The sequence below is a fragment of the Cebus imitator genome, unplaced genomic scaffold (genome assembly GCF_001604975.1).
Source record: "Cebus imitator isolate Cc_AM_T3 unplaced genomic scaffold, Cebus_imitator-1.0 Scaffold384, whole genome shotgun sequence".
NCBI lineage: Eukaryota > Metazoa > Chordata > Mammalia > Primates > Cebidae > Cebus > Cebus imitator.
This window is the reverse complement of record NW_016107699.1, coordinates 499,910-526,772: the sequence shown is the minus strand read 5'-3', so window position 1 is coordinate 526,772 and position 26,863 is coordinate 499,910. Positions and strand designations below refer to the sequence as shown.

Sequence of the window (26,863 nt, the reverse complement as noted above, 5' to 3'; positions counted from 1 at the left end):
TGACTAGCCAGTGCCGGAGCAGGAAGCTCGGAGGCTGGGGCAGCAGAAACGGCCACGTTTCGGGAAACCAGGCTGCACCGGCGAGCACAGTAACGAACACGGACAAACCGCCAGCCACCGCCGCCAGGCCACAGGGCAGGCCATGCCTCTGCTGAGCCCCGGCCACCACCCAGGCCCCTGCCCCTCTAGTGCCCTGACCGCATGTTCGCTTATGGTCAGGACGCGTCTGCAGAAGCTGTTCTCAGGCCACCTCCTGCCACTGTGCCCAGAGCTCTCCCTGCAGTGCCACTGTCCTTAAGACACACACATCCTCCCTGCTCCCCCAGCCATACACACAGCACGCACAGGAAGCTACTTACGGCCAGACCCCTTCAGTGGACCACCCGGCTCTGTGTACGTGGGCACACACACACAAACATGTCTCACACAGAGATGGGGTGCTCCACGTGTGCACACTGAAACATATGATGACCTGGTGTGCAAAGGCCACAAGACAGTACCCGCACATGCATCACATACATGACAAGGTCGTGTAAAAAGGGAGCTGGTCCCCATGTTCCAGCCTGACACTCAGGGCACACTCAGGTGCAGACATTTGAACACAGAGCACAGGGTGAAACCAGGCCACGGCCGAGGCTGACAGTGGCTGGCGGAGAAGGGAACCTTGGGGGAGCCGGAGCCCCTCGTCTCTAGGGCATCCTCCCCAGAGGGCCTGTACTCCCATGCATAGGCTGGCCTGCTACTACCTTCCCCAGAGGGCCCAGGTGCCCTGGGGTGGGGAGTGGCAGAGGCAGACACAGGGCTGCAAAGTAGGTGGGGCACTGGAGACCCTGTGCCAGTCCTGCCCTAGGGAGTGACTCCCACCTGGCCATCTCTCAGCCCAGCGGGGCCCAGGGCCCAGGGGCCCAGCACATCCACTATTTACCAAGGCTACAGCAAGTCTGAGAAAGCACACACAGTGGCTCAGAAACGGGCCTAGAAGGGCCTGGGCAGAGCAGGACCCTGGCCTATGCTGGCCTTAAGCTCAGAGGGCCCCTCCAGCCTGGACAATGAAGCAAGAGGGCTCCGAAGTCTGACCCAAACTTTTCAGGGGGACACTCACCCCTTCAGTATGATCATGCTGGCGTCCTACATGTTCATCCAGCAACCTCCTACTCATCCCTCAAACCTGTGCCCAGGCCCACACAGCCCCTGCTGATGCCCCGAGGCAGGCTCACCCCTCCACTCCTGGCTCTGCCTCCGCTTTGCAGAAGCACCCCTCTCAGCACTGTCTGCCTGGCTGGCATGCACAGGACCAAGTCTCACCCTGTCTGGGCATCCTCCTAGCACTAAGTCCAGGAGGACAAGGCTGGGGTGGTGGGGTATGGCGAAGCAGTGCCCAAGGTGGGATCAGGTACGAGAGCAGGGTTGAAGTGCCCGGGACAGGGCTGAGTCTGTGTTCCCTGGGCAAATGTGCACGGATGATCTGCTGGGGCCAGGCTCAGGGGTGGCAGCCCTCGCCATGGTTGGGGGGCACTCCCGTGCCTACCCAAGCGTAAGCAGTGGGACGTGCTCTTGACCGACACATCCGGGGCAGGCGTGGGGATCCCCATCCTCCGGGAGCTAGGCTTTCTGGAGATTTGCAGAAATGCATATTTTTATTTCAATAATATTTGTTTTGGAAAATATAGAAATTTATCATAAAATCATTTATGAAAACATAATGGGTCTATTATTTTAACAAATTAATATGGAATTGTTTTTACATGGTTCCACTGTGTTAACTATTGACGGCACAGTGCCCAGCCACGAGGCTTCTCTGTCAGGGATGCCAAGGGGCTGTGAGGCCATGAGGTCCAGGCACGGCTGCCTCCTGAGAAGGTTGGGGACAAACCCAAGACAGGCTGAGAGGTAGGAATCCACCTGAGGGGAACCAGGCGGCTGGGGGAGGCCAGTGACGCACCTGTGCCTTGGGTGCTAAGTGTAAGGGGCACCAGCAAACCCAGGCACCAAGACAAATGGCACGGACTGGTGTATTCAGCGTCGCTTTAATAACAACACTAAATTATTTTAAAATGTTTTAAAATCATGACTTTTTAAAAGAAAATGCCGTATTTTGATTTATTTAAAAATCTAATATGGAAACTCCATGATGAAGGTGGAATGGGAGGGGGCTGGCCGTGGAGTTGGGGTCAGGTGAGCAGGTGAGGTGGCTACTGCTCAGGTAAGACTGACTCACAAACCTGGCCCGAAACAGATGACAGCCGCTGAGGGTGGGGGTGTCACTTCCTGGGGCTGAGCTGGGTGCATGAGGGCTCCTGCTGGCTGGTTGGCTGGGTGGTCAGTAGAAGGCAGGGGTGCCCCAGACGGGAGAGAAAGGCCAGCCCCAGAAGTGCCCTGGGAGCCTGCCCACCGTAGAGAGCACACACACACAGCAGGACACAGCTCCAGGACCCTGCCCGCCTTTGCCTGGTCTGCCCATCCGCCAGACCCGGCCCCAGACCCTCCTCCTCAAGTCAGGGAGGAAATGGCCCCTCCCTGCGGAGCGGCTTGTTTTTCCTGTACTGAGACACAAGCAGCTCAGGAATGGGCTGTTTTATGGCCGCTGTGCAGGGGACAGTCCCTGATGGCTCGCCACCTGGAATGCAGATCCACATGCCTGTCTCCTGAGCCGCCACAGCTCCTTGACAGGGCGCCGGCCCCACGAGGGACACCAAGTCATGCCCGTGGCAGGAACGGTGGGGGTGAGTGGGGTGCCCATACCCCACTGGTCAGAGCATTTCCCCCACCCCCCTGCCCAGGGGCTTGCCTGCATTTTCACTCCCATGTGAAGGGGTGGGAGGCGCTGGGGAGCCTTCTATCCCCCCATGTTCCACCCTGAGAAGCTGGCACTGGGATCCTATTTTCTCCTTTCAGAAGCATCTCCTCAAGGCTGGCCTCCAGGGGAGGACGGAGGCCAGCCCAGAAACCTTAGTTCCAGCTGCATGCCAAGCTCTGGGTCCCAGAGCTCACTGGCCCAGCTGGAGACACAGTGGTCATTTGTCCAGAGGGAAGGGGTGGCCCCACATGGTGGTTGTCTGTCCAGAGGAAGGGTGGCCAAGAGTGGGAGCAAGGGTAGCCCAGAGGCGTCACAACCCAGCTGGTACCCTCAGGTCAAGACTACGGAGAAGGAAACTGAGGCTGGGCAGTCACTGTGCTGAGGGATCCCCATTAGAAACTGGCCAGGCAGATAGCTGGACCAAGGCCTGCAGGACCCATGTTCCCTGCTGTGCCCACCCCCAAAGGCAGGGGGCAAACCCGAGACGGGCCAAGAGGCTGCTTCCGGCCTCGAGGGCCCAGCCTGCCCGTGAAGAGGCACCCAAGGATACAGGTGGGAGAGTGCGGCACCCAGGCTCAGCCCCACAGCTCCAGGGCCTCTCTCTAGGGCCTGGCAGGAAGCCCACACAGGATCTCCCAGAGCTGCGCCCTCAGCCTCAGTTCCAAACACACAGTAGGCTGAACACACAGAGGTCCAGGCGGGTGTCCCCTCTCATGGCACGATGCCTGTCTCAGTGCTTCCAGGGGGTGTGGGACAATGCCCCATGTGTGAGGGCCCTGGGCCCTACCCGGCACCCTCACCTTGCCTGGCAGTCCTGTGGTTGCCCTGCTGGCAAGGCTGGGCTGGCACTGTAGCTCTGAGTGTGGGGGACAGTTCTCTCCCTGTCCAGCTGGTCTAAGGCAAAGCCCCAGCCTGTTCTCTGCCTCAGTTTCCCCCTCTCAGGAAGGTGCACGATCACAGAACACTTCTCATGGGCTGCCTGCTGGGTGAGGGCTTGGCATGTGGCCAGTCTGTCACTCACTCCTAGAATTTGCAGTGCTTCGGTGCCACTAGCAGACTTAGAGACCCGGTCTACAGCCTCAGTCTACAGCCTCAGTCTAGAGACCCAGTCTAGAGCCTCAGTCTAGAGACCCAATCTAGAGCTTCAGTCTACAGCTTCGGTCTAGAGACCCAGTCTAGAGCCTCAGTCTACAGCTTCAGTCTAGTGCCTCAGTCTAGAGACCCAGTCTAGAGCCTCAGTCTAGTCTAGAGACCCAGTCTAGAGCTTCAGTCTACAGCTTCAGTCTAGAGACCCAGTCTAGAGCCTCAGTCTACAGCTTCAGTCTAATGCCTCAGTCTAGAGCCTCAGTCTAGAGACCCAGTCTAGACTCTCAGTCTACAGCCTCAGTCTAGCACCTCAGTCTAGAGCCTTCTGGACCTCTGCTAGCTGGCAGGCTCCCCCCATGCAGAGCTCAGAGATGTGCACTCCTCAGGACAGGTCAGGCCAGGGCCCCACTGATGTGGGTGATACTCTGGAGGGCAGGGCCGACGCAGGTGGAGGAGAGGGGTCTGGGGGGTGGCCTGGAAGGGGGAGCCGTGGACAGAGGGAGGCCTCTGGGTGGGAGGCAGGACTGTCTCTGGGGCAAAGAAGGGTGGGGCCAGTGGTCCTGGGGCTCTAACAGGCCAGGCACAGTCCGAGGGGACCCCGAGCACATTCCAAAGATTCGCCCAGCCCCTGCGGGGCCGCCCTGGAGACTCCAGCCTGGCTCCTGGGAAGGGCCACAAAGGGACTGAGGCTGCCATGTGGAGGTGGGGACAAGCCAGCCAGCTCGCAGACTCTCAGGGTAAAAGCAAACCCACACCCCAAAATAAACCCGCTTCCTTTCAGCAGGAGAAAGTAAGCGAACACAAATTCAGGAGCGGCAGGCCTCCCCGTCACATGGGGTCCTCTTCTCACTCACGAAGCCCGGAGCCCCATATACAGGCTGGTGAAACCGTCAACACCCCCGTGGCACCTAGGCACCTAGGCTGCATCCTCCCCGAGGCACAGCCAGGCTCAGCACCCTGCCTGCAGGAGGCCCAGGGGACTGTGCCTGGAGGTCTCAGCTCAGATGTCACCCCCTCAGCGAGGCCTCCCTGCTCTCGGGCCGAGAAAGTCCTGCAGGGACACCCTGGTGGCACTTCCCATAGTGGTTCCCACCTGTGAACCACCACAGGCCAGCCCCAGCTCACACCATGCTTCTCGCCCCTGACTGTGACAGAGAGAGCAAGACAGGGCTGCCCGAACCCCTGGCAGTGCCTGGCACAGAGCAGGATCGAAAGCCAGTGAGTCCACAAACAGAGGCCCAGGCTCACCAGGAGGCCCTTTTGGTCCAGGGAAAGTCTCCGCAGCAAAGGGATGGGTGGCAGCCTCTGGGATTGCAGTCCTCATAGCAGCACTCACAGTGGGCCCTGCATTGGCCCTGGGAGATGGACTACTGTCTCCCATGTGCTGATGGAGAAACTGAGGCACACAGCAGGCATGTACTCTGCCTCTGTCCCCAGGCCCACTCAGCGGGGCAGCTGAACTCGTTCCCCTTTGCAGGGAACTCCAGGAGGAGGAAGAACCCTGACCTGGGTGCTAGGCGGGGGGCAGCTCCTGTGCCTTGGCTTCCCCAGCTCTTCCTGACACCACCTCTCCCCTGGGCAGTGCCAACAGGGCTTGCCTGTGACTGCCTGGGAGGCCCTGCCCTCACGCACACCCTTGCACCAGCCCCCAGCCCCTCCAGGCCTTGCCCTGCCAGGGTGCACTGTTGCCAGGGAGGCGGGAGTTTTTGGAGCCTCCAGGCGAGGAGAGATTGAACGGCAGGCAGTCAGGCTCTGCTTCAAAAGGTGGCTGAGCTGTAGGCATGGGATTCCAGTTTTTTTACTCTCAATTCTAAATTTAGATGCAGAGGGGTAAACAGAGCCTGGCCGCCTCCTGTTTTGAGAGACCCCCAGGCACTGAACAGAGGAGCCCGTGTTTGCAAAAACGACTTTTCCCTCCACTCAAACTTTAACACAAACAAACGCATTTTGTTCGAAGGGCAAAGAAAAGTCTTAAATTCTCCCCAAACGCCTTGGCAGCCAGGGCGGGCGCCACACTTAGGGGATCCGGGACTTTTCACATCCAAATCAGGTATCCCCACCCTTCTCAGGGTAGGGGACCGGAGGGGACACTCAGCCATTGAGCCGGCACCCTCACTGGACAGCTGTGGGAACTGGTGGCCAGCAAGGCAAGGGACCTTCCAGGAGGTCCACCTGGGCCACCCAGTGTTCTAGCTGGGACTGCTTCCCCCCTAATTTGTGTCCACCTGGCCCCACAAAACAGGATATTTGGAAATAGGCAGATGAGCTCCTCCTGGATCGCCTGGCTGGACCCTCACCGACTCAGAGGAGTGAGGCCACTGTATGCGGGGACAAATGGAGTCTCCAGCCGCTGGGAGAGGGGAGGAGAGGTTCTCCCTGCGCCTTCAGAGGGGTCGGGCCCGCGCGCACCTCCAGTCGGGCTCCCGCCTTGAGAGCTCCTGCATTTCTGTTGCTCTGGGCCCAGCAGTTTGCACACTTTGCAGTGGCAGCCCCAGCACCCCCAGGGCGTGTCCGAGGGGTGAGGAGTCCACAGAGTCCAGGCGAAGCCTGGGGCAGATGCAGCAAGACGATGAGAACGGCCCGGCCCTCGGGAACCCGCCCCCACCTGGTAAGGGCCGTGGTGGCCCCCACGGACGGAGGTGGAGTAGGCCCGGCTGCCCAGCGGCGGGGGGCTGAGCTTCACTCCCTGTGGGGTAAAGGAAGCCAGGACAAAGGAGCTGAAAGAAACAACCACTCAGGGCACAGTTGCGAATTGGCAAACTGGCTTGAAAGCCCCCATCTGGGCTGCCCCTTCTTTCGTTTCTCAAGTTCTGTTTGTCCGAGAAACGCCAGGAACACAGCCCATAACTCAGGCCTCAGGCGCCGCTCCCCCCGACAGCTGCAGGGCAGCTGAATGGGAGCTGTTTGCCCCGGAGCCCCGGGCGGCGGGGGGCCCAGGGCGACCAGGGGCGCGGGGCCTGGCGGGAACAATGGCCAGGCCAGGGCGCGATGGCCGAGGCTCGGGCTGCAGCTGACAGTGCGGGCCGGGGCACTGATGCCAAGCCGGGCACAAAGGGGCCGTGTTCCCGGCCAGCGGGCGGATGTTTGCACAGGTGTGGGAGTGGGAGGGCCGCTTTGCCGCGGGCTGGGGGGCTGGGGGGCTGGGGGGTAGCGTCCGCTGCCCACAGCTCCAGCGGGCGGCCAGGAAGGCAGGCAGGCCAGCACCGAAGGCTGGGTACCGTTTATCAGCCATGCTGGGGCCAGCACCCACTGGCTTCCACTGCGCCGCTGGCTCCTCAGTGCCCACCTCGCCACCAGCCTCCTGGGAACTCTCCTGGCTCTGGGCAGTCCGTCCCTGAGCAGGCCCTGCCCCATCTGCACTCACTGCCGGCAGGCTCCGGCCGGGGGCTGGGCCCTTCTGCCCAAACCTGCTCAGGCCTGCCACACTGGGGCCTTCGGGGGGACACAGGCCCCCAGGAAGGCAGGCAGAGGCCGAAACCGGGGCTTGCCCCAACCCAGGCGCTGTGTCAGCATGCCCCCACCTTCTCTGAGCAGTCGGGCAGTTTGGAAGCTTCCAGAAAACCTGCTGACTTGGCCTACGTCAGGAGCCACTGCTGGGTGTCTGGACTCACCGGGAAAGGCAGAGGGGAGGGAGGGGACACAGCAATTGCTGGGGCATGTGCCTGGCTGGGGAGCCGCCGGGCGGCTTCTTGTCCTGCCCAGATGTGCTCTGAGGGTGGTAGGGGGGCCCCCGAGAGCCAGCGAGGCCGGGCCTTTCTGGAAGGAGGACTCAAGGCAGACAGGCTGGGTCCTGGCACCACCACCATGTGCTTTCCACTGCTGTCCTGCCCGCCCCCAGCTCCAGCCCCTATGTGGCCCCCAGGCCTTGGCTCCCACCCTGTGCAGACTTCAATGGCCTCCTCCCAGCCCCCAGCCCCTGCTGCTACCATGGTCCCATATGACCTGTTCTCGGGCCCAGTGAGCCCAGAGGGCAGGAGACAAGGGCAGACTCGAGGGCAGACTCCCCTGCGGTGGAGCAGGGGACACCCCGTCACCTCAGTGCTGGGGCTTCCCGTACCACACCCAGGGCCACTCCCCAAGGTGTGATGGTGCCACTCTGGGCCTTGGTGGCCTGTGGACGGCTCACCCGGCCCTGCAGCTGTGGGAGGAGAGGGGATGGAGTTACCCGCTTCCTGCACTCCAGCCTCTAGCCAGCTGCTCCCCTCGGGGTACCCACACGTTTCCCCCAGAAGCAACCCTCAAGCTCCATGTGGATATAAAAGCCAGTTTTCACTGAAGGATTTGAAGGCAGCCACCAACTCCCAGAGGGACACTGGCAAGCTGGGCCTGCCCCTAGAAATGCCTCAGCCAGAGTCCTCTGAGCCATGAGAAACCACTGCTGGGCCTACATGCAGGTGATATGGGACTCGGGCAGCCTGAAGCTCGGAGGATGCGCCCTGATTCCCGCAGCTGCACCTCCTTGGTACTTCTCCCTCTCCCACGGGCAAGCTTGACTCCCTCCAGGAAGCCCCAAATACTTGGCCTAACACCCAGCCCCACACCTCCTGTGCAGCCTCTCCGAGCTTGGGTGGCTGGCGTTCCTGTGTGGGATCTGCCTGCTCACACCTGCTTCCCCAAGGCTCCTGGGCCACTCTAGGTGGCTGGAACCCACCTTCGCAGCCAGGGGCAGCCTCTGGGCCCACAGGCTGGGTCCCCGCTCCCCCTGGGCCCAGCTGCACCTAGGTCATCACTGCACAGGGCTCAGAACTTGCAGCCCAGCGTCCACCAGACCCACGGGAGCTCTCTGGTCTCTCCTGGGGTCTCTTGAGCCATCGTGGCCTTTCCTGTTTGCTGTCTCATGTCTGGCTCCTTGGGGACAGTGGCACTCACAGGGCCTGTGTGGACCCTCAGAGACACGTGAGGCATGTGTCTGACCTCACCCTCCAGGGGCCCTGCCAGGGTGATGGCTGGGGTGGGCGCAGGGAACAGGGAGCCTGGGATATCGGCAGGAGGTGGAGCCGCAGGGAAGCCGAGACTGCTGAGCCCCCGACACGTGCTCCAGCGACCCCTCAGGCTTCTCGCCACTCAAATCTCAAAATCAAGGATGACATGTTCAGAACTTCAAGATGGTTATGCCAGAGCACTTGACACAGCGTGGGGACCCGTGCAGGCAGCTCCAAGCGCAGGTATGTGGACGGGGGGCTGCGGGAGTGCAGGTGAGAAGCCCCCGCCAGCAAGGCCTGACGTCTGGACACACCAGTGTCCCAGTGTCCTGTCCCTCTTCAGCCCGGGCCGCCCCCACCCGCCTGCCTGGAAGTTTCTGACTTACCACCCCCCACCACAGCGCGTCTGCGTAGCTGCCGAACTCCACGCGGCCCGACTCGTTCACCGCGTCCTTCTCAGCCAGGTACACGAAGTATGAGGAGAAGATGAGGCCCAGAAAGCCGATGTACAGGGTGGTTATCAGCTCCTAGGCCAGAAAACAGGCGGTGTCGGGCTCCAGGCGCCGCGGGCTGAGAGCCTCCTGTGCAGGCGCCTAAGTAAGTCCCAGCGATCACCAGACGTCTACGCCGCTCCTGCATGGTGCCCAGGCACAGGGCCGGCTTCCATATAACCCGCTACTCACAACCCTGGTAAGCGGCCGGTGGGGGTTACCCCCACAGTGAGGCTCAGCCCTGGGGTCTCCCTAGGCCCACCGTCTGGGCCAGCGCTGGCTCCACCGATTGCCCGGCTCTCTTTCCCACCACGTGACAGAACCAAGAGTGGACCAGGACCCAGCAGATCCTCAGGGTGAGGAAGAGGCCCCTCACCCCACAGAGCCAGGGGTCGGCGCAGCCTGAGCCTGTCTGGGTGCGGCCCTCGGGGAAGGGGTGCTGGTGGCCCCGTCTGCCTGGGTTCTCGATTTGCCTGGGTTTTTCATTTCTGTCATTTCGTTTGCCCCCAGCTCAAAGGTGAGCACATCATCCGTCTGCAGGCCAGGGTCACCGGCACCGGGGGTTGGGGGGTGGAGCACCCCAGCCAGGCTCAGGCTGGGGCTCACTCCGAGATCCTGGGCCCTGTTCAGAACCTTGAGCCTGGGCACCCAGGGCCACAGCACATCCCAAGTCATCCTAGTGTGGGCTGCTCAGCCCCCTCCGCCCTGCCCCACCCTGGGCCCTGCACCCCCAAATCAGGCTACGCACCTGGCGGTGGATGAAGACCACAGAGCCCAGGAGCCTCCAGGTGCCTCCCTGGCGGTCGACATGCAGCATCCTCAGGATCTGGAGGAAGCGGATGCCCCTGGGAAGGAGACGGTGTGGGGCTGAGGGAGCAAGGCTGGGCTCAGGCGCACACTCCGGGCCTGGGGGTGGCCGACAGCATGGTTGTCCCTGTCCTTGCTGGATGCCCACTCTGGGTGGGGAGGCTGGGTGTACCTCCATCCCGACAGGGGCCTTGGAATTTCCCTCCTAGGCACAGCCCCCCAGAGCCTGCTCTGAATCTGCTCACATAGGGCTGGGGCTGGGGGCCAGCCAGGTACCTCCAGATTCCCTCAGTCCCCAGACTGCCTTCCAGGGGAGCCCCTTGGGTCACCCCAGTTTGCAGATGAGCAGGCTCTGTGCCCAAATGGTCAGGTTATCACCGAAGTCCTCGTAGCTCAGAGGCGCCGGGGCTGGGCCAGAGCCCAGGGCTGCCTGAGGCATCTCCAGTCTGAGCCGTGCACTCCACACTTGTCTGCTCCACCCACCCCAGCACACGGCTCAGTGTACACAGGGGCAGCAGGCACCAGGGCACCTTGCATCAGAGCAAGGCAGATGGGGTGTGAGACTACCTACAGCTCAGGAGGGGTGCTCAGTGCAGCAGGGAGAGCTCACAGCACAGACGCACCTGATGGCTGATGTGGCAAACACCTGCCCCTTGGAGCCCACGCAGAGGACCACCATGGAGGCCACGACCACGATGAGGTCTGTGGGGTACAGGGTAGAGGTAGACTGTCATGATTGTCACCAAGCAGGGCTCCAGGAAAGACCACACCCCCTGCTCTCATCTAGGGAAGGGGCTTGCCGGTTGGGCGGGTTAGGCCCTGATGACGGGGGACATGGGAACACCTTGGATAGGGAGCCAGGCGGCACCTAAACTGGGAGACCCAACCCCTGTCCTGGCCACATGGAGCCTCCAGCCCAGGCTGGGCCCTGTGCTGAGCCCGGCAAGGGGCTAGAAAGGGCAGAGCCTTAGGCCTGGACCACGGTTCTTGAGCCACCGAGGGCGACTGGCCCACCGTGAAGCTCTGCTGGGCTGCGAGGCTCCTGGGAATCTGGGAGGGACCAACCCCCACCCTGACACCATGATCAAAGTCTTAGTGCAGAGGTGGTAGGGGACTGCAAATGCTCTGTGCTGGGTCCCAGGCAGTCACCTTACTACTGGCCTTGGGGCTCCCCAGTCCTCAGGGGACTCTCTGTTGGGGGTCCTTCCTGGTCTGGAAACCTGGGCGTGACCTCCACAGGGCAGGCATGACTCACCGATGATGGAAATGGGCTTCCGGGCAAAGCGCAGCCGCCCCCAGAGGCCCACGTACTTGCTGCGGCAGCCGGCCGACCAGAGGCGGACCATGTACTCCGTCCCAAAGAACACCACCAGCACGATCTCCTGCAGGGACAGAGTGGGACGCTCACTGCTGGTAGGCTCGGCCTCGAGAGGCCTCAGACCCCGAGACTTGTTTGGACCCAGCTACACTGGGAGCCTCCGCTGAAGGACACCCCAAGAACAGCAGGCCCAGGTCCTGGCCTGTTAGGGCTGACGATGGCTGCGCACAGAGGCCCTGGAGGGCCGAGCAGCTTAAGCTCACGTCCACAGGCAGTGGAACCCAGGTGAGGCTACAGCGCTCTGGCCAGGCCTTCCTGGGCCAGAGGAGGCCCCATGCCAGAACCCCCGCCTGGGCTAGAGGGGGCCCCATACCAGGAACCCCGGGCGCCCTCTGTGAGAAGCACTTTCCCACGAGCTCCAGCCCCAGGCAGCCTCACAGCTGGTCTTTGAGCCCAGCCTACCTGGGGTGGGGGCAGCCTCTGGACCACTTTGCCTTTGTAGGGAGTCATCTGCCCCCTCCACACCCCCACGCCTCCTCAACTCCACCAATACCAGAGGGCAGAGGTTCCTGGAGGAGCGGGAAGACCCTCAGAGCTGGATCCCACCTTCTAGGCACAGAAGTGGGTACCTGGGCCTCAGTGTCCCTGTCTGTAAAGTGTGAAGGCAGCAGTAGCGGGCTCAGCAGGCATAGGTGGGGACTTACTGCCCAAATGCAGCTGTGACACTGAAAGCACAGAGGCCGCCTGCAGGCTTGCGCCCCGCACCCAGGCAGCCGGGGTGCAGGGGAGGCCCTCAGGGAAGGCATGAGAGGCTGGAAGATGAAACCAGCCCTCACGTGTGGAAGGTGCTAGCCACACAAAGCCACGAAACCACAGGCATATGGCGTCTCAGGCTTGCTTTCAGTGAACTCCTGCCTGTCTTCCCTCAGAAGCTGGGCCCAGGAGGGGACTTCTGCTCCCACTGGGTGAAGGTGGCTGGCCTTGCTGCCATGCCACGCCCCACCAGGGGGTCCACTATGAGTGGTCGGCTGGACACTGCCATCGCTGGCTCCCAAATGTTATTAATTAGGACAGAATGATACACCATCCGGCGTGTGTAGGGGGCAAGCCCAATGGACAAGAAGAGACACAATAGGAACTTAGCTGCTTTCCTTTTGTAAAAATGTTTTTGGCTCATGGTGTCAGATCCCTCAGGGGTGAGGGTGTGTGCAGTTGGGTGCATACAGGAGATGGCGGGGGTGTGAGGTAAAGGGTCTGGACACTTGCAGGCTCCATGGCCTCATGGGGGGTTCGGGTCCCACCTCTGTCCTCAGCTTCTGGGGACTGGGGCTTTGGCTGTGGTCTGGCTGAGCTCCTTAGGAAAGAGACCACCTTGGTCTTATCCACCCCCATTTCCCAGGCCCCAGGACAGCACCTTCTCCGGCCAGTGCTCAACATAGACATACCGAATGAACGAATGAATGAATGTTCCAAAGAGCTGGCCTAGAGCTCTCTGGTAGCACAAACTCTGTCTCGTCAGGTTTTGCTTCTGAGAACCTGCCCTGTAGGGAGGTGGGCCTGGACACAGTAATGTGTGCCTGTGTTTGGTCATCATGAAAAAGGCCACAGAAACACGGAGCTCCGAGTCCCCGAAGCTGAGACAGTACACATGGCGGCATGGAGGCCGGCTTGCCCAACCTCTGGTGACCTCGGTGGGGAGGCATCGCAGCTCCCAGCCCAGCTCTGCTGACCCATACACCACCCAGCAGACTGGCCCTTAGCAGGGTTTTTCTTGTTTAGATGCACTTTATTTTAATTTTTAATTTTTGTTTTTGAGACAGAGTCTTGCTCTGTTGCCCAGGCTGGAGTGCAGTGGCATGATCTCTGCTCACTGCAACCTCTAGCTCCCAGGTTCAAGTGATTCTCCTACCTCAGCCTCCTAAGTAGCTGGGATTACAGGCACACACCACCACGCCTGGCTAATTTTTTGTATTTTTTTTTTAGTAGAGATGGGGTTTTGCCAACGTTGGCCAGGCTAGTCTCGAACTCCTGACCTCAGATGATCCACCCACCTCAGCCTCTCAAAGTGCTGGGATTACAGGTGTGAGCCACCGCACCCAACCTTGTTTTGATGTACTTTAAAAATTACTTAAGTACCTTCTCCAGCCATGTCCAGGCAGGCCTGAAGTGCTAAATGTGTCTTAAGTTATACCTTTAAACAAATAAGCAACCACTGGGGGTTGCTGTGGATAGCTGCATGTCTTTCTAATATTCTCTTGACCTCACGCCCGGGGAATCTGCTTAGAGGCTGGCCTTTGGAGGTGGCAGGACTCCTGCCTTGTGGGACATGGTGATGGGAAAAATTAAAAACAATGCCGATCCCCAAATCTGGCTGGAGGTGGGAAGGCGGTTCAAGGTCCCGTGGCTGGGGAGGCCCCGCTTGTCGGGTTAATTAGGCTGGTGCTGCTGGCAGGCCAGGATGGAGCCAAGGAAAAGTCCCTTCACCATCTCTAGGCTGGAAACAGCCAGATGAGTTGGAATGTTTGCTCAGAGATAAAACTATCTCCACCACCATCAGCCTCAAACACTTTCCTGAGCTGTGCGGGACAACACCGGGGGCCAAGGCCGCAGTGAGACCCCAGGCTGCTCACACTCATCTGGGAACAGGGAGGGGGAGTGGTCCCCCATGCCATGCCGTGGCCCATTCCCAATTCAGGGGACCACACCCCTAAAAAAGCAGGCTCACAGAATGGCAGGCCCGCCTCCCCCTGGCTCCAGTAGTCAAGACCCCAGATGGGTGATGTCCTAGCCGCCCTCCTCACTCTGGGTTCATCTGTATTTGCCGACTTGGCCCTAAGCTCCAGAGGTGAACTAAAGAGGCGTCAAGCTGTTCCCCAGAACCTGCGTTAGTGACTGCTGCCTTGCCCCCCTTGCTCAAGCAGCTGCCATAGTTCCTGCTGTCCTCACTGAAGGTGGGAGTCTAGGGCTGTCCCTGAGGCTACCTTCCCAGGGGCTCACAGCCCAATCTCCCCCAGAGCCTCCCACAGGCCCCAAGTGTTCCCCATGCCTGGGGTGCCCCATGCCTCCTCAGGGCTCTGTGTCTAGAGTGCTCTCTCCCTCCCCCATTCTGCCCCCTGGGTTCCCCCACCCTCCTCAGGCCAGCTCAGCACCCCCAGCCCCAGCCCCAGCCCCTCTGAGAGCCCCATCCACCACACGGGCAGAACCAGGGGTGTTTTCCGACTCCCCGACTGATCACAGAGCCAGCCCCAGGGCCTCTGAGGGGCACCCAGCATCATCCAGCCCCACAAAGCGCCTGTCACAAGATCTATGTGGCGCCAGCAAGCCCCCCGGGTCAAGGATGAAGTGCCCTGGGACGCTGATGGAGTGCGGCCCTGAGCCCTGCCCCACAGATACGAGGAGAAGAGCCGTCCTTGGTCTCCACTGAGACCACAAACAGACCAAGGGGACAAAGAGGCCCCTCCCTCCCGATCACTCTCCTTCGGACTAAAGCAAGGCCGCCTCCTGGCTGCGGATGGTTTCACGGACAAAGGGGCCTCAGGGCTGGGCACAGAGACGTGCACGGAACAAACACAGACCACCGTCACAGGGTGGTGGCCTCTGTCCACATTTTACGGGGAAGGAAAGTCAGGCTGGGAGAGGTCAGGGCACCCGCAGCTTAGGGGAGGGAAGGCGGGTGACCATGGCAGAGAGAGCCCCCCAAGACAAGGTACAGGCATCCTCAGGTGTGGGAGTGAACACGGCAGGAGAGGCCAGGCCAGCCAAGGAGGGCTAACCACTCTCATGCATAGACACCGCTGGGGGCCACATGGGCACGATGGTGGTTCTGGAAGCGGCCCTGTTACTGCCAGATGAGTGGGTGCAGGCCAAAGGCTGAAGGACCCTTGGCAAAGGGAACCTAGACATGAGACGAGGACCCCAGGCTGTGAATGCGGCTCTGGGAGGGGGAAGGCACCTGAGAGGAGCTCCAGAGCCACTAGCCCCACCGAGGGACAGGAAGGTGTCTGGATCCTGTGGGGCGAGGCAGGGAAGACAGGCCTGGGCCTCACATGGCCGCCAGCCCCACCAGCCACCCGCCTCCGCCTTGGTGGTCATCCAGTGGGCAGCCGGGCAGCTGGAGAGTTGAGTCTGGCCTGGAGGGAGGGTGTGGGTGTGACATGGCCCCAAGGTGGGTGCAGGCAAAAGAGCCGCCAGGACCACAGCACCCCCTTCCTCCAGACCCAGAGAGGGGCCGGGGACGAGGATGTGCAGGGTCAGGAAGTCAAACCCTGTGGGTTCTGCCCCTCCCTGAGACACCGTCACAGAAGCAACAGAAAAGACATGTGAGGTGGGAAGAAATGCTGGCTGAGGCCCCTGCCCCTCCACAGGGGACCCACTTGTTCCACTGTGTGCTTTTCTGGCAAGGCCTGGAAGCAGATCTGTTTCTGGGTCCTTGTCCCCCAAAACAAGATAGGCCACAGGTCCTGCCCAGAAGCTGGCCATCCCATCCTGCACCCCCAGCTCCGCTCCATGAGTGTGAATCCATGTCCCTCCCGGGGTGTGTTACACGTTGGCTCTCGCGGGTATTATTTGTGTAATTTAAAACCATTTTAAAAAAAACAAAGTTCCTAGCAACTCAAGTTTTTTTAAATAGGCCAAGGACTTGAACAGTCATTTCTGTAGAGAAGATACACAGATGGCCAACAGGCCCATGGAGAGGCGCTCAGTGCCACTAATCATCAGGGAAACGCACAACCAGACCACAGCGAGGTGCCGCCTCTCAGCCGTGAGGGTGGCTCCCACCCCAAACAGAGTGATGAGCGCTCCCAAGGATCCGGAGAAGTCGCGGCCTCATGCACCACTTGGGTAAATGGAGAACGCTGCCACTGCTGTGGGACACGTGAAAACACAGAATGACAGCCCCTCGATTTTGCTGTGACCCTAAAACTGCTGTAATAAACAGTCTATTCAAATAATATGCCAGAAAAAAAAATAGAGAGTTACTGTATGACCCAGCAATTCCACTCTGGAGTCTGTCCCCAGCCTCTTTAAAGGAGAGCCACACACACCCATGTCTATGGCAGCACATTCACAAAGCCAAACAGAGGGAGCAGCCCAGGGTCCCCCAACGCGCCGATGGAAGATGTGGTCCCTCCATACAATGGCATGGGATTCAGCCTTAAAGAGAAAGAGAATTCTCACACAGGCAGCAACATGGAGGAACCCTGGAGACGTTAGGCTCAGCGAAATGAGCCAGTCACACAAGGACAAAGGCTGTCTGATTCCACTCACATGAGGTGGCCACAGCCATCAAATTCACAGAGGTAGAGTAGATGGTGAGTGTCAGGGGCTGGGAGGGGGAGCGGGCAGTGAGTGTTTAATGGGGACACAGTTTCATCAGTTTTGCGAGATGAAGAAAGTTCTAGAGCTGGCTGGTGGCGATGGTCACACTGAACTGTGATCTTAAAACGGGTTAAAATGGTAAAATACATTTTTATTTTATTTATTTTATTTTGAGACAGAGTCTCACTCTTGCCCAGGCAGGGAGGCAGTGGCACCATCTCCACTCACTGCGACCTCCGCCTCCCGGGGTCAAGTGATTCTCCTGCCTCAGCCTCCTGAGTAGCTGGGATTACAGGTGGATACCACACCACACCTGGCTAATTTTCTTGTATTATTAGAAGAGAGGGTGTCTCACCATGTTGACCAGGCTGGTCTCAAACTCCTGACCTCAGGTGATCCTCCTGCCTCAGCCTTCCAAAGTGCTGGGATTACAGGCATGAGTCACTGCGGCTGGCCCTATATTTCACCATACCGTTAAAGAAGAATGTGGTTGTCAGGAAGCAGGAGAAGGGGACTGGGGATGGTTTTCCTTTTGAGGTGATGGAAAAGTTCCGGAACTGGGGGCACGTGTTGGTTGCACCATCTTGTGAATGTACTAAATGCTGCCAAATTGCACACTGTGAAATGGTTGAAATGCGGAATTTTAAGATTACGTGCATTCTCTGATGATGAAATGAGGGCCTGCAGGGGCCCTGGCCCATGGCGGTTACTTACCTGGGCTCCCACTGCCCAGGTGTCCCGAAAGGATTCTGCGGGCCTTCAGGGCCCCCCAGCGGCCTGAGTATCTGCCTTGCTCCAGCTGCGGTCATCTGCAGCTGTCCTTGAGTCTTTAGTTCTTAATCTTCACTGACTATTGTTAGTTCAGCATTAAACAAAATAGCTAAGCACAAGCCATTTGTCAATTGCAAAATGGCACGCAGACCTTGAGCCCTCTCAGGATGAAGGCAAAAAACAAATACTAGGCGGTGCAAAGGGCCCTAGCTGGAAAAACACAGGGAAGTCGTAAAATTCCTCCTAATCTTGTTTCATCGGAACATTGACAAGACATGTGTTGAATGGATCTCAGTGCCATCCTTCACCGAGGGTCCTGGGTGCCAGCAGGACGCCCTAAGGCACAGTCACCGCCTCTGATGGCTTCACTGTTGATACTGAAATCTTGTCCTCTGGCAGACAGACACTGGGACCCTCACCCTCAACCCAGAGGAAGTCAGTATGTGGTGCAGAAGGAAAATGGAAGCTCAAGGTCACACAGGAGACACGCGGCCCTGCACGCAGGCCGGCCCCATGCTGGTTTCCGGTGTTGTGGCGTTAACGGCGGCACAAACAGGAGATCTGCCCAAAGCCGGAGGGCCAGCAAGGGTTTAGCAAAGCAGGTGCTTATCTGGGATTTTTAGTCTCCAAGCTCACAGAGGGGGAAAGGTCACACATTGGCTTAAACGTGTTGCAACCAGCCCTGGTGCTCTCTGAGAAGGCTGAAGGTCGGCCCGGCCATCTGATCTATTGTTTTGCTCTTATCAGTTGGCGAATCTGCATCATTGCGAAGATTTTCTGGGTTCAATGTGTTTAGAAGTTCCAGGCTGCCGGAACCACATGATTTAGGACCTTAGAGAAGGTCCCTGCGCCCATCAATCACATGGGGAAGATGGCAAGGCAGCCTGAAATAACTGGTTCTGACCAGCTGCACTCACATCCTGCCTTTCTGGATGAAATATATAGATTTTTTTTTTTTTAACTAAACAATAAAGGAAGCTTCACAGACCCTTATCGTGAGGACTTAGTGTCTCTGACATTACTCTTCTATTATCTCCTTTGTCTATTTTGGTGTCTCTGATGTTACTGCTCTACAATCTCTTTAAAGGAAAATTAATTTTAAAGAGGCTGGAAGATGAAGATTAAATACCAAGGATCAGAGCTGAGCTTCATGGAAGGGGCCAGGGTCAAGGACACAGAAACACAGCCAGCCTCCCAGGCGCCCCTGTAGACTTAGGCCTGGGGACCTTCCACTGGAGCCAGGAACTCCCCCACCCCCCGAAAAGACGGAGATCAGTGTTCACACTTTTTAGGAGACAATATGGCCTTATCAGATGGGGTAGACACAGGGGCTAGGCTGGGGGTGCTGTGGGGACCCAGGGTTAGGTCTTTGCCCCCCGCCCCATAGCTGGGAAGACAGGGGTTGGGCCTGTGCTGAGCCAGGCGCTTCCCTGTGGGGGCAGTGGTCCCCCCAGCATAGAGCCCGCCTGGCGGGCTTTGGGGCCAGCTGTTCCAACTCCACACCGGCCCAGCCCTGATAAGCCACAGAGAGAGCCAGCCTCGCACTCCCAGGAGGGTCAGCTGGCCGGAGGGCGATGCAGGCACTCAGGCAGCTCAAAGCGCCCTTTGTCCCAGGGCCTGCCTGTGGCCAGCTGCTCCCAGCCGCCAGCCTGTGCTGAGAGCCTGTGGGCCCCCCAGTGACGTGCTGGGCACAGCTGGGGCCCTCAGTCCACACTAGCCACCCCCCTCACCCCCACCCCCCTGGCTGCCTGGAGCACCAGTCCCCCACCCTGCCTAATGTAGCCTGGCCTGGGGCAGGCACCACAGTGGGGCCAGCCAGGCCCACGTAAGATGCACAAGCCACGGTGCCAAAGGTGACACAGTTGGGGTCCGGCTTCCCTGTCCCGGTCCTACTGCTGGGAGGCTGACCTTGCCCTGTCCCGGCCCTACTATTGGGGGGCTGACCCTGCCCTGCTGCTGGGGGGCTGACTCTGCCCTGTCCCGGCCCTGCTGCTGGGGGGCTGACCTTGCCCTGCCACGGCTCCTCTCCTGCCAAGTGTCCCCTTAGTTGGGGCACAACTGGGGTGCCACGCTGAGCCAGCCTGTTACTCTGGGGCTGCAGCCCTCTGCTCGGCTGCTTCCCCAGGCCGCATGGAACATGCAGCCTGTGACCTTGAGTGGGGCCCTCCATGTCCCTGCCGAGGCCCTGGCCGCCTGAGGCCCTGGCTGCTCAAGACGCCAGCCACCCAAGGTAGCCTGGAACAGGCCCACTTCCTCGGAGGGGAGGGCCTCTGTGCCCCTGCACAGCTGGCTCCAGGCAGCCAGGGTTGGCACTGGAAGTATGGTAGGGGGTACCTGCTACCTTGGCCAGGTCCCCTGAGAGCCCCCTGTCCCACACATTAGCAAGAGAAAGGGTGGCTAAGCAGGAGGAGGGTGGGTGCAGGACAGGAGCGGCCTGGGGTGAGGTGGCACCCCCATCCCAGGCAGGGGACACAGACGAGCAGCTCAGCCACTCTGGGCTCAGCGTCCACATCTGTAAAACGGGGGCACCAGCAATACCCACCTCCTAGGGCTGTGGAGAGGGTGAAATGAGAACAGTGTCTTGGGCCTGTGGAAACGCCATGGGGATGGGATGGGGGAAGGTGGGGTTCCACGTGCTCAAGAGGGAAGTGATCTTATTGAGGGGCAGGGTCTGGGCACAGTGGGGCAGAGACTCTCACACAGGAGAGCCCTGCTGACCTGACGCCTTGTCCTGTGCTGGCCCGGCTGCCTGGAGCCCCCCACGTCACCTGGCCTTCCTGGCTGTAGAAGTTCCTACCTGTCCACAGCTCCAGACTGAGAGTTCCAGTCTGTCCCGCAGGGTGCCACTCAGCCTGACCTCCCCACTGTGAAGCCCTCCCCTATCCACTGCTGCCTCTGCCTGGAACCCCTCCTTTCCTTCAGGTCTGTTCTGGTCTCCCCCAGCGCACCCTAAAGTCCGAGTACCCTAAAGCCTTCTCCACCCGCAAGTCCAGTGCTGAGACCAGCTCACTGTGTCCAAAAGCCTGCTGAGAAACTTCAGGCAGGGGATAGTGTCTCCCTCCCAGGCACTGCCTTGTGGGTGCTGTACTCGGTGTGGAAGGGGAGGCTGAGGGGCCCATAAAGACCTGCACACCCCCACTCTGGACGTCAACCCTGTGTGGGGGATGCTGCCATCTCCCCGAAGGCTGTACATCACCACCCCTCTCCGTTCCTCCAGGATGGACATCATCCCCTGCTCCCCAAGGCTGGACGTCACTCTCCCTCCCCGCCATTGTCTGAGACGCGGGTTGACATATCCCCCTCCCTGTGTTTGGGACACTGCGTCTCCCTGCAGGGTACCTTGAGAGCTCCTCCTGGTCTGGCTCTCCCTCCCTGAAGTCACTGGAACACTTTAGGGGTCCTGGGCCTGCAGGAAGGCACACCCAGGAAGCCAGAGGAAGCTGCAAACCAGGCCCCACCCTGACTTCCCATGGGACCCCAGAGACAGAGGGAGGAAGGAGCCCCTGCCCAGGAAGGGGGCAGGAGAGCCCCAACCACAGGCCTTCCCTCAGCTGCCGGCCATCTCTGACCTTCAGAGCCATGGCGGCCAGCTGCTCTGTGTACTTGTCTCCTGGTTAATGACTTTGGGGTGACTCTGGGAGTAACGGGGCCGCTTTCCCTCAAGAACTAGCCCCACCAGACAGCTGCCCGGGCATCCCTTCTCCCTGGGGAGCCAGAGAGGCAAGGGGCTTGCTGGGTTGTCACGGGGACGGCTGTTCCCATCCACCGGGCAGCCGGGCCCTGCGAGTGGGCGACAGCTGTCGTCTGGTCCCCCCGTCCCGGATACCATCCCAACAGGCGGCATGAGGCCTAGTGTCCCCTGTGGCCTGTCTGGGGAGACTCTTGGGAGGCTAAAACCTCAGGAGCTGGCCCTCCCCCTGCCCCGTGCTCTACATTCAAGTAGCCACAGGGCATACTCGGGGAGTTGACAAGATCCAGGCCTTCCCGCTCCTCCCTGGGCCTGCGTCCACCCCTAGCCTGAGGGGAGCCACGTTCACACATTTCCCAGCGACCTCCAGGCCCAGGGGCTGATTCCATAAGGCCTTCGTGTGGAATGCATCCTCTCCACCGGCTTCCAGGAAGCACCTCTGGCAAGACTGGCTGGTGGGCTTTCAGAGAGGGAAGAGAGTGCAATATTTTGCTCAAGAGACACCCCTTGAGCAAACCTTCCCTGCAGGCCAAGGCTCAGGTGACCCCTCCTGCTGAGCCGGTGCCTCCAGCCCTGCCTTGCCCCTTGTCTGCAGCTCTGGGAGTAACTGCAAACTCCTGACATTTGTCACGCAGGTGCCTCCCCGGGGTCTGAGCAGGAGGCACTCAAGACAGCCGGGCCCCATGTGTGGGTATAGCGGGGGAGGGGTCAGCTCGGAAAGGGACTGGGACCACACCCTGGGCCTAACACATTCCTGGGCCCATTATCATTGGGGCCAAATCTTTCCCAGGACTGCTGGCTTCCGGGCCTTGGCCTCCGCACGAAGGCTGCCCACCCACGGTGGGGAGGAGAGGGGGCCTCTCAGTAATTTTAATTTCACATATACTGCCGGTGCCTTACTGGGGCTGACTAGAGTTACACGCGTTTCAGGCGGTTTAATGAGGTGCCTCCAGCCCTGGGACCCAGCTCGCTGCACGAGCCGGCGGGGTGGGGGTTCCCGAGTGTGGCCCACTTCCTCCCGCACCTGGGTGTTCTCAAGGTCAGGAGGCGGACACAGGGTGCGGCGGCCACCCGACACCTGCCCGGGGTGGGAGAGGCAGATGGCGCTAGGCAGACTGCCCACAGGCTGGCCCATCTAATCTCTGCCCCAAACCAGGCCGATTAGCAGATTCTGGTGAAGCAAAAACTATGTGGGCCTCCTGCCCTGAGACCCCCAGCACACTGAATCAATCCATCACCTGGCAAGGGGTGAGAACCCGGGAGGCACTCAATAAATGCGTATGCTTACACAACCTGCAATGCACATACTTTATTATTTTCAGGCAATAGATGAATTTCAATCCATGTGGGGGACAACATTTGCAAACACAGCGGAGTCACCAGTGAGTGAGGCGGGCACTGGCACGGAATTTACAAAATGAAAGCATCTACAGTCAGTGCTGGGGGACAGCGGGAGTGACATGCGGGCTGGGGCAGGCAGAGGGGCCTGGGTCTCATCACGCCCTACTCGGCCCACCCTCCCACGTCCATCTCCTCTTCTTTATGGCTATTCAGGAGAGTGTTCTTAACTCTCAAATAGTTAAGGGTTTTTTCTTCCTCAATCGTTTATCACTTATTTTTCATGATACTGGGTTTTGATCAGAGAGCATGGCCAGTTAAATCTCAATTTCTTGAGGTAGGTTAGATTTGATTACAGCCACATGGTTGGTTTTGTATGTGTTCTGCAGATGTAAGGGAAAAAAACTACTCCATTATTAGGATTCTAAGTTATAGTGCTGGTTTTAAAGCACAGTCCTGAACTTCTTTGCCAGTCCTCCCCAATTGAACCTGGGCTCTGTGGCACCTGCACTAAGAGGGTATGGCCAGGTGGCTCTGCAGTTCCTGGCACTGCCTGTCTCCTGGACTGTTCATTTCTGGAACTGAGATGTGAGGAATCCATGCAGCTTTGGAGAGGCCCTGAGGAACAGGAGCCTGACCAGCCATGTTGGCACAACACTGTGGACCTCCAGCCCCAGCTGATACCACGCAGAGTGGAGATGAGCCGCCCCACTGAGCCCTGCCGGACTGCACACTAGCCAGCTCAGGCGTGTTGCCTATTTTGAAGGTGCTAGATCTGTGGATGGTTTGTTACGTGGCTATATATAATAAGAATAGGAGTCATTTCAAAATACTGTTAGAATCTAGAATTTCTCATGATAATCACATTTAACCATCCATGTCCTCACTTATCTTGTGCCCACTAGGACTGTCCTGTTCTGGAAGAGGCACATTAAATCTCCTCCTGTTATCATATTTTACCTTCCTTGTAGATTTCCAGTAGTTCTTGCTTTATATATTTTATGTTGTCTGATGCCTTAAACATTACAGCCACGTCTTCTATCAGTGCCTGATCTCATTCACGCTGGTCTGACTTGAGCTTCAGTGTGGATGTGAACCCTGATCTCCCAGTTCTCTCTCTTCTTCTTGCAGCAGGTAGCTTCTCAGCATCTCTTTGGCCACTCCTTTATTTTCAACCACCCATTATTGCTTCGCCTTACTTAATTCTACTGAACAATGTTATTTGTTAAAAGATAACAGATTTTGTTATTATTTTTCAAAAGCAGCTATGGCAGGACCTTCTGTCTTTTGTAGAGGAATTCAGGCCCTTTACGTTTGGTGTGAACTTGGGTACATTCGATCTGACTCTTGCCGTCTTTATATTTGCTATTTGACTCTGTTGCTTCTCTCTTTTGCTTTGAGTTATTTAATTGACCAACATGGTATCCATTTTCTTATCTCATGAATTTGAGAGTTTCACTGAACTCTCATTCCACTGGTTCCTTAAACTCATAACCAAGTCTGCTACTCTCTGAAGACAGTTTCTGCCATGGTGTGTTCCCTAAGGCTTTCTCCTCACTCAGATAAGAATTTGCCTGTGACTGCATTTCATCCCTCTCCCCTCACCCCCATCAACGGCTCTGTGGGTGAATCAAGCAACCTCCAACATTGTTTTCATAGTTTAGAACAGGGCTTGACAAGCTTTTTCTCAAAAGCCAGATAGTAAATATTTTAGGCTTTGCAGGCCACGCGATTTCTGTTGCAACAACTCCAGCAGACAATTTTGTGCTGTTACAGCACAAAAGCAGCCAGAGATGAGCAGTTCGCAAGCACACACGGCTTGTGCTAATCAGGCCTTATGTACACAAATCAGCAGCCAGGTTTGTAGGTTATGGTTTGCAGACCCTTGGATTAAAGAATCCGCTGACAGGTACGCGTTCCTACGGGCTGAACTGTGTCTCCAGCCCCCGCAGATTCATATGCTGAAGTCCTCGTTTGAAACAGGGTTGCCACAGATGCCATTAGTTAAGATGAGGTTGTTTGGGTGGCCCCTACTCCCATATAACTGGTGTCCTTATCAAGCAGGGAAACCTGGACATGGACTGCATGCCAGGAGAACACCGTGTGGAGGTGGAGGCAGAGACTGGGTCGATGCATCTACAAGGAACCTTCCACAGCAGCTGGGAGAGGCCTGAACACTCGCCCTCAGAGCCTCAGAATGAACCCAGCTAGCTGATACCTAGATCTTGGACTCCTGGGCAGGCAGGGGGCTGTAGCTGGCACCCTGGGGCTCCAGGTCATCAGCAAGCCCAGGCCAGAGGTCTGCTATTCTAGGGTACCAGGACTGGTCCAGGCCATCAGCCACTGGGCCTGAAGCTTCCCCTCCCCAGGAGGGGTCCCTGTGGGCCTAGGAGAAAGAGTGCCCTGTCTCTCTAAGAGGTCCATCAGCCTACCCCTGCCCCACTCCACCAGAAAACCTGGGCTCTGAAGGCAGAGCTCAAAGTGCCAGTGGAGGCACTCCAGGTTGACGACCAGCAGAAGGAAAGACCAGGAGCGAGAAAATGTGGGTGTGTGTGGGAGGCACCCAGGGCTCTGCACAGTCAGAAAGCAGGTGGGGCTGCCCACACATCAGACCCTGAACCCTCTGCTGAGCCCCACGGTTGGCAGCTGCCTCCCAGGAATTGTACCCAGGGCCCCGCACACACAGGAGTGGCCCAAGCCGGCCGCCCTGCAATTTGTGGTGGGGGAGCCCGTGGCCCGGAGACACCCATGTCTGGCTGCAGACACCATTAGCCGCCCGGCAGGCAGCTTTACACGTATTTAAAGCAAATCCCCCATCTTCCCCAGGAAGGGCTATTTCTGTCTCCAGGCCAGTTAAATGGGGATTTACTTTCAGCCCAGGAGCCCCACTGCTGACGGCTGCTAACCCCAAAGTCGGTGCACCCCTCTGATCACTGCCTTAGCTGGAGCTGGGATGGAGGAGAAAGGGGTGGAGGGGAGACATTATTTTTATCTGCCAGGAGCCCAAGCATCTAAAAATGTCTCGTATAAGAATTTCACCAGCATTAGAAGTTCAGCAAAGCAAAGAGATGAGGGGCTGAGCACCCTTCCTTCGACTCGGGTAGGTGCTGAGAAGCCCCCGCCACTACCGCCGGGTTGAGCCCTGTTTACTTTAGCAGAGGCTGAGGAGCTACGAGCCAGGCTGGCCCTTCAGGGGCCTGCGCGGTGCTGGGACCAGAAGACCCACGGTTATTAAAGGCTGCAGTGTTTCGTGTGCGTGTGCACGTGTGTTGGCGCGTGCGTGCATGCGGGCCTGTCTCGTCTGTTTATGGACTGCTGGGTGCCTCACTCTGATTCTGCAAATCTAGAGATTTTAATGACAGGCGGTGAATTTAAACAGTTTTTTTTTCCCCCTTTCAGGAATGTTTTAAGGGATTGAGAGGAAATTGTGCACGGATTTTGCTGTTTTAAGAGCTAATATGTGAACAACTTCAGAAGGATGTATGTTGTTTTAGGGCTGGAGTTTACACAGTAAACGGGAGAGTCAGAAGCAGACTTGTCATGGATTTGTAAGGCCCGTCTTCTTAAATTTCATTCCTTGGAGAAGGGGCTGCCTTCCTGGGGAGCAAAGCTGGAAGGAAACAGCAAAAGTCTGATCTTCGTCCCCTGTGCCCCACACTGGGTCCTGTTGCAGAATCCCTGGGGAGGCAGTGCCCAGTGGGATGGGCAGCGGCAGAGACTGCCCAGCTCAGGCCCCCTCTAAGGGCACTGAGGAGAGTCCTCCTGCAGATGGCTGTATTTGGAGGTTTGCAAACCCCACAGCCCCTAAGCTGTTCAGGAAAGACATCTCATCACAACATGGTCTTGTTTTCGAATTTGGGTTGGGGACACATACCATCAAAGACATGAACTATCAAAACCTCATCAAGAAAAAACAGACAACTTGATGGCCCTGTATCTACTGACTTTCCAATGACAAACTTTCCTACAAAGAAAACTCCAGGCCCAGATGCCTGTACATGCTCTATCAAATGTTTAAGGGATAAATAATTGCAATCCTACACAAACTCTCCCTAAAAATTGAACAGCAAGAAATATTTCCCAACTCATTCTCTGATGCCAGTAGCATCTGATGGCAAAACTAGACACAATAGCCAACACATGGCAGGCAATGCCCTCGTCAGCACGGGTGCAGCAGTTCTATACACACCAAAGTCAGTCACATCCAACAGGTGTTTTTAAAATGCATCATGACGGCCAGGCTTGGTGGCTCATGGCTGTAATCCCGGCACTTTGGAAGGTCGAGGCGGGTGGCCTGAGGTCAGGAGTTTGAGACCAGCCTGGTCA

The 26,863-nt window shown here is 58.3% G+C and overlaps 1 protein-coding gene across 1 annotated transcript in view; it reads right to left on the bottom strand.

The window, feature by feature from the left end:
• The window catches only part of KCNQ1 (potassium voltage-gated channel subfamily Q member 1), a 392,318-nt gene that overhangs the window by 262,690 nt on the left and 102,765 nt on the right, over window positions 1–26,863 (bottom strand). The window contains exons 3-6 of the mRNA XM_017507721.2: window positions 11,359–11,485; window positions 10,727–10,805; window positions 10,045–10,141; window positions 9,192–9,332 (exon numbers count right to left, since the gene is read on the bottom strand). Coding sequence (XP_017363210.1) covers window positions 9,192–9,332; window positions 10,045–10,141; window positions 10,727–10,805; window positions 11,359–11,485 — 444 coding nt within the window. The remainder of the gene's footprint in view (window positions 1–9,191; window positions 9,333–10,044; window positions 10,142–10,726; window positions 10,806–11,358; window positions 11,486–26,863) is intronic.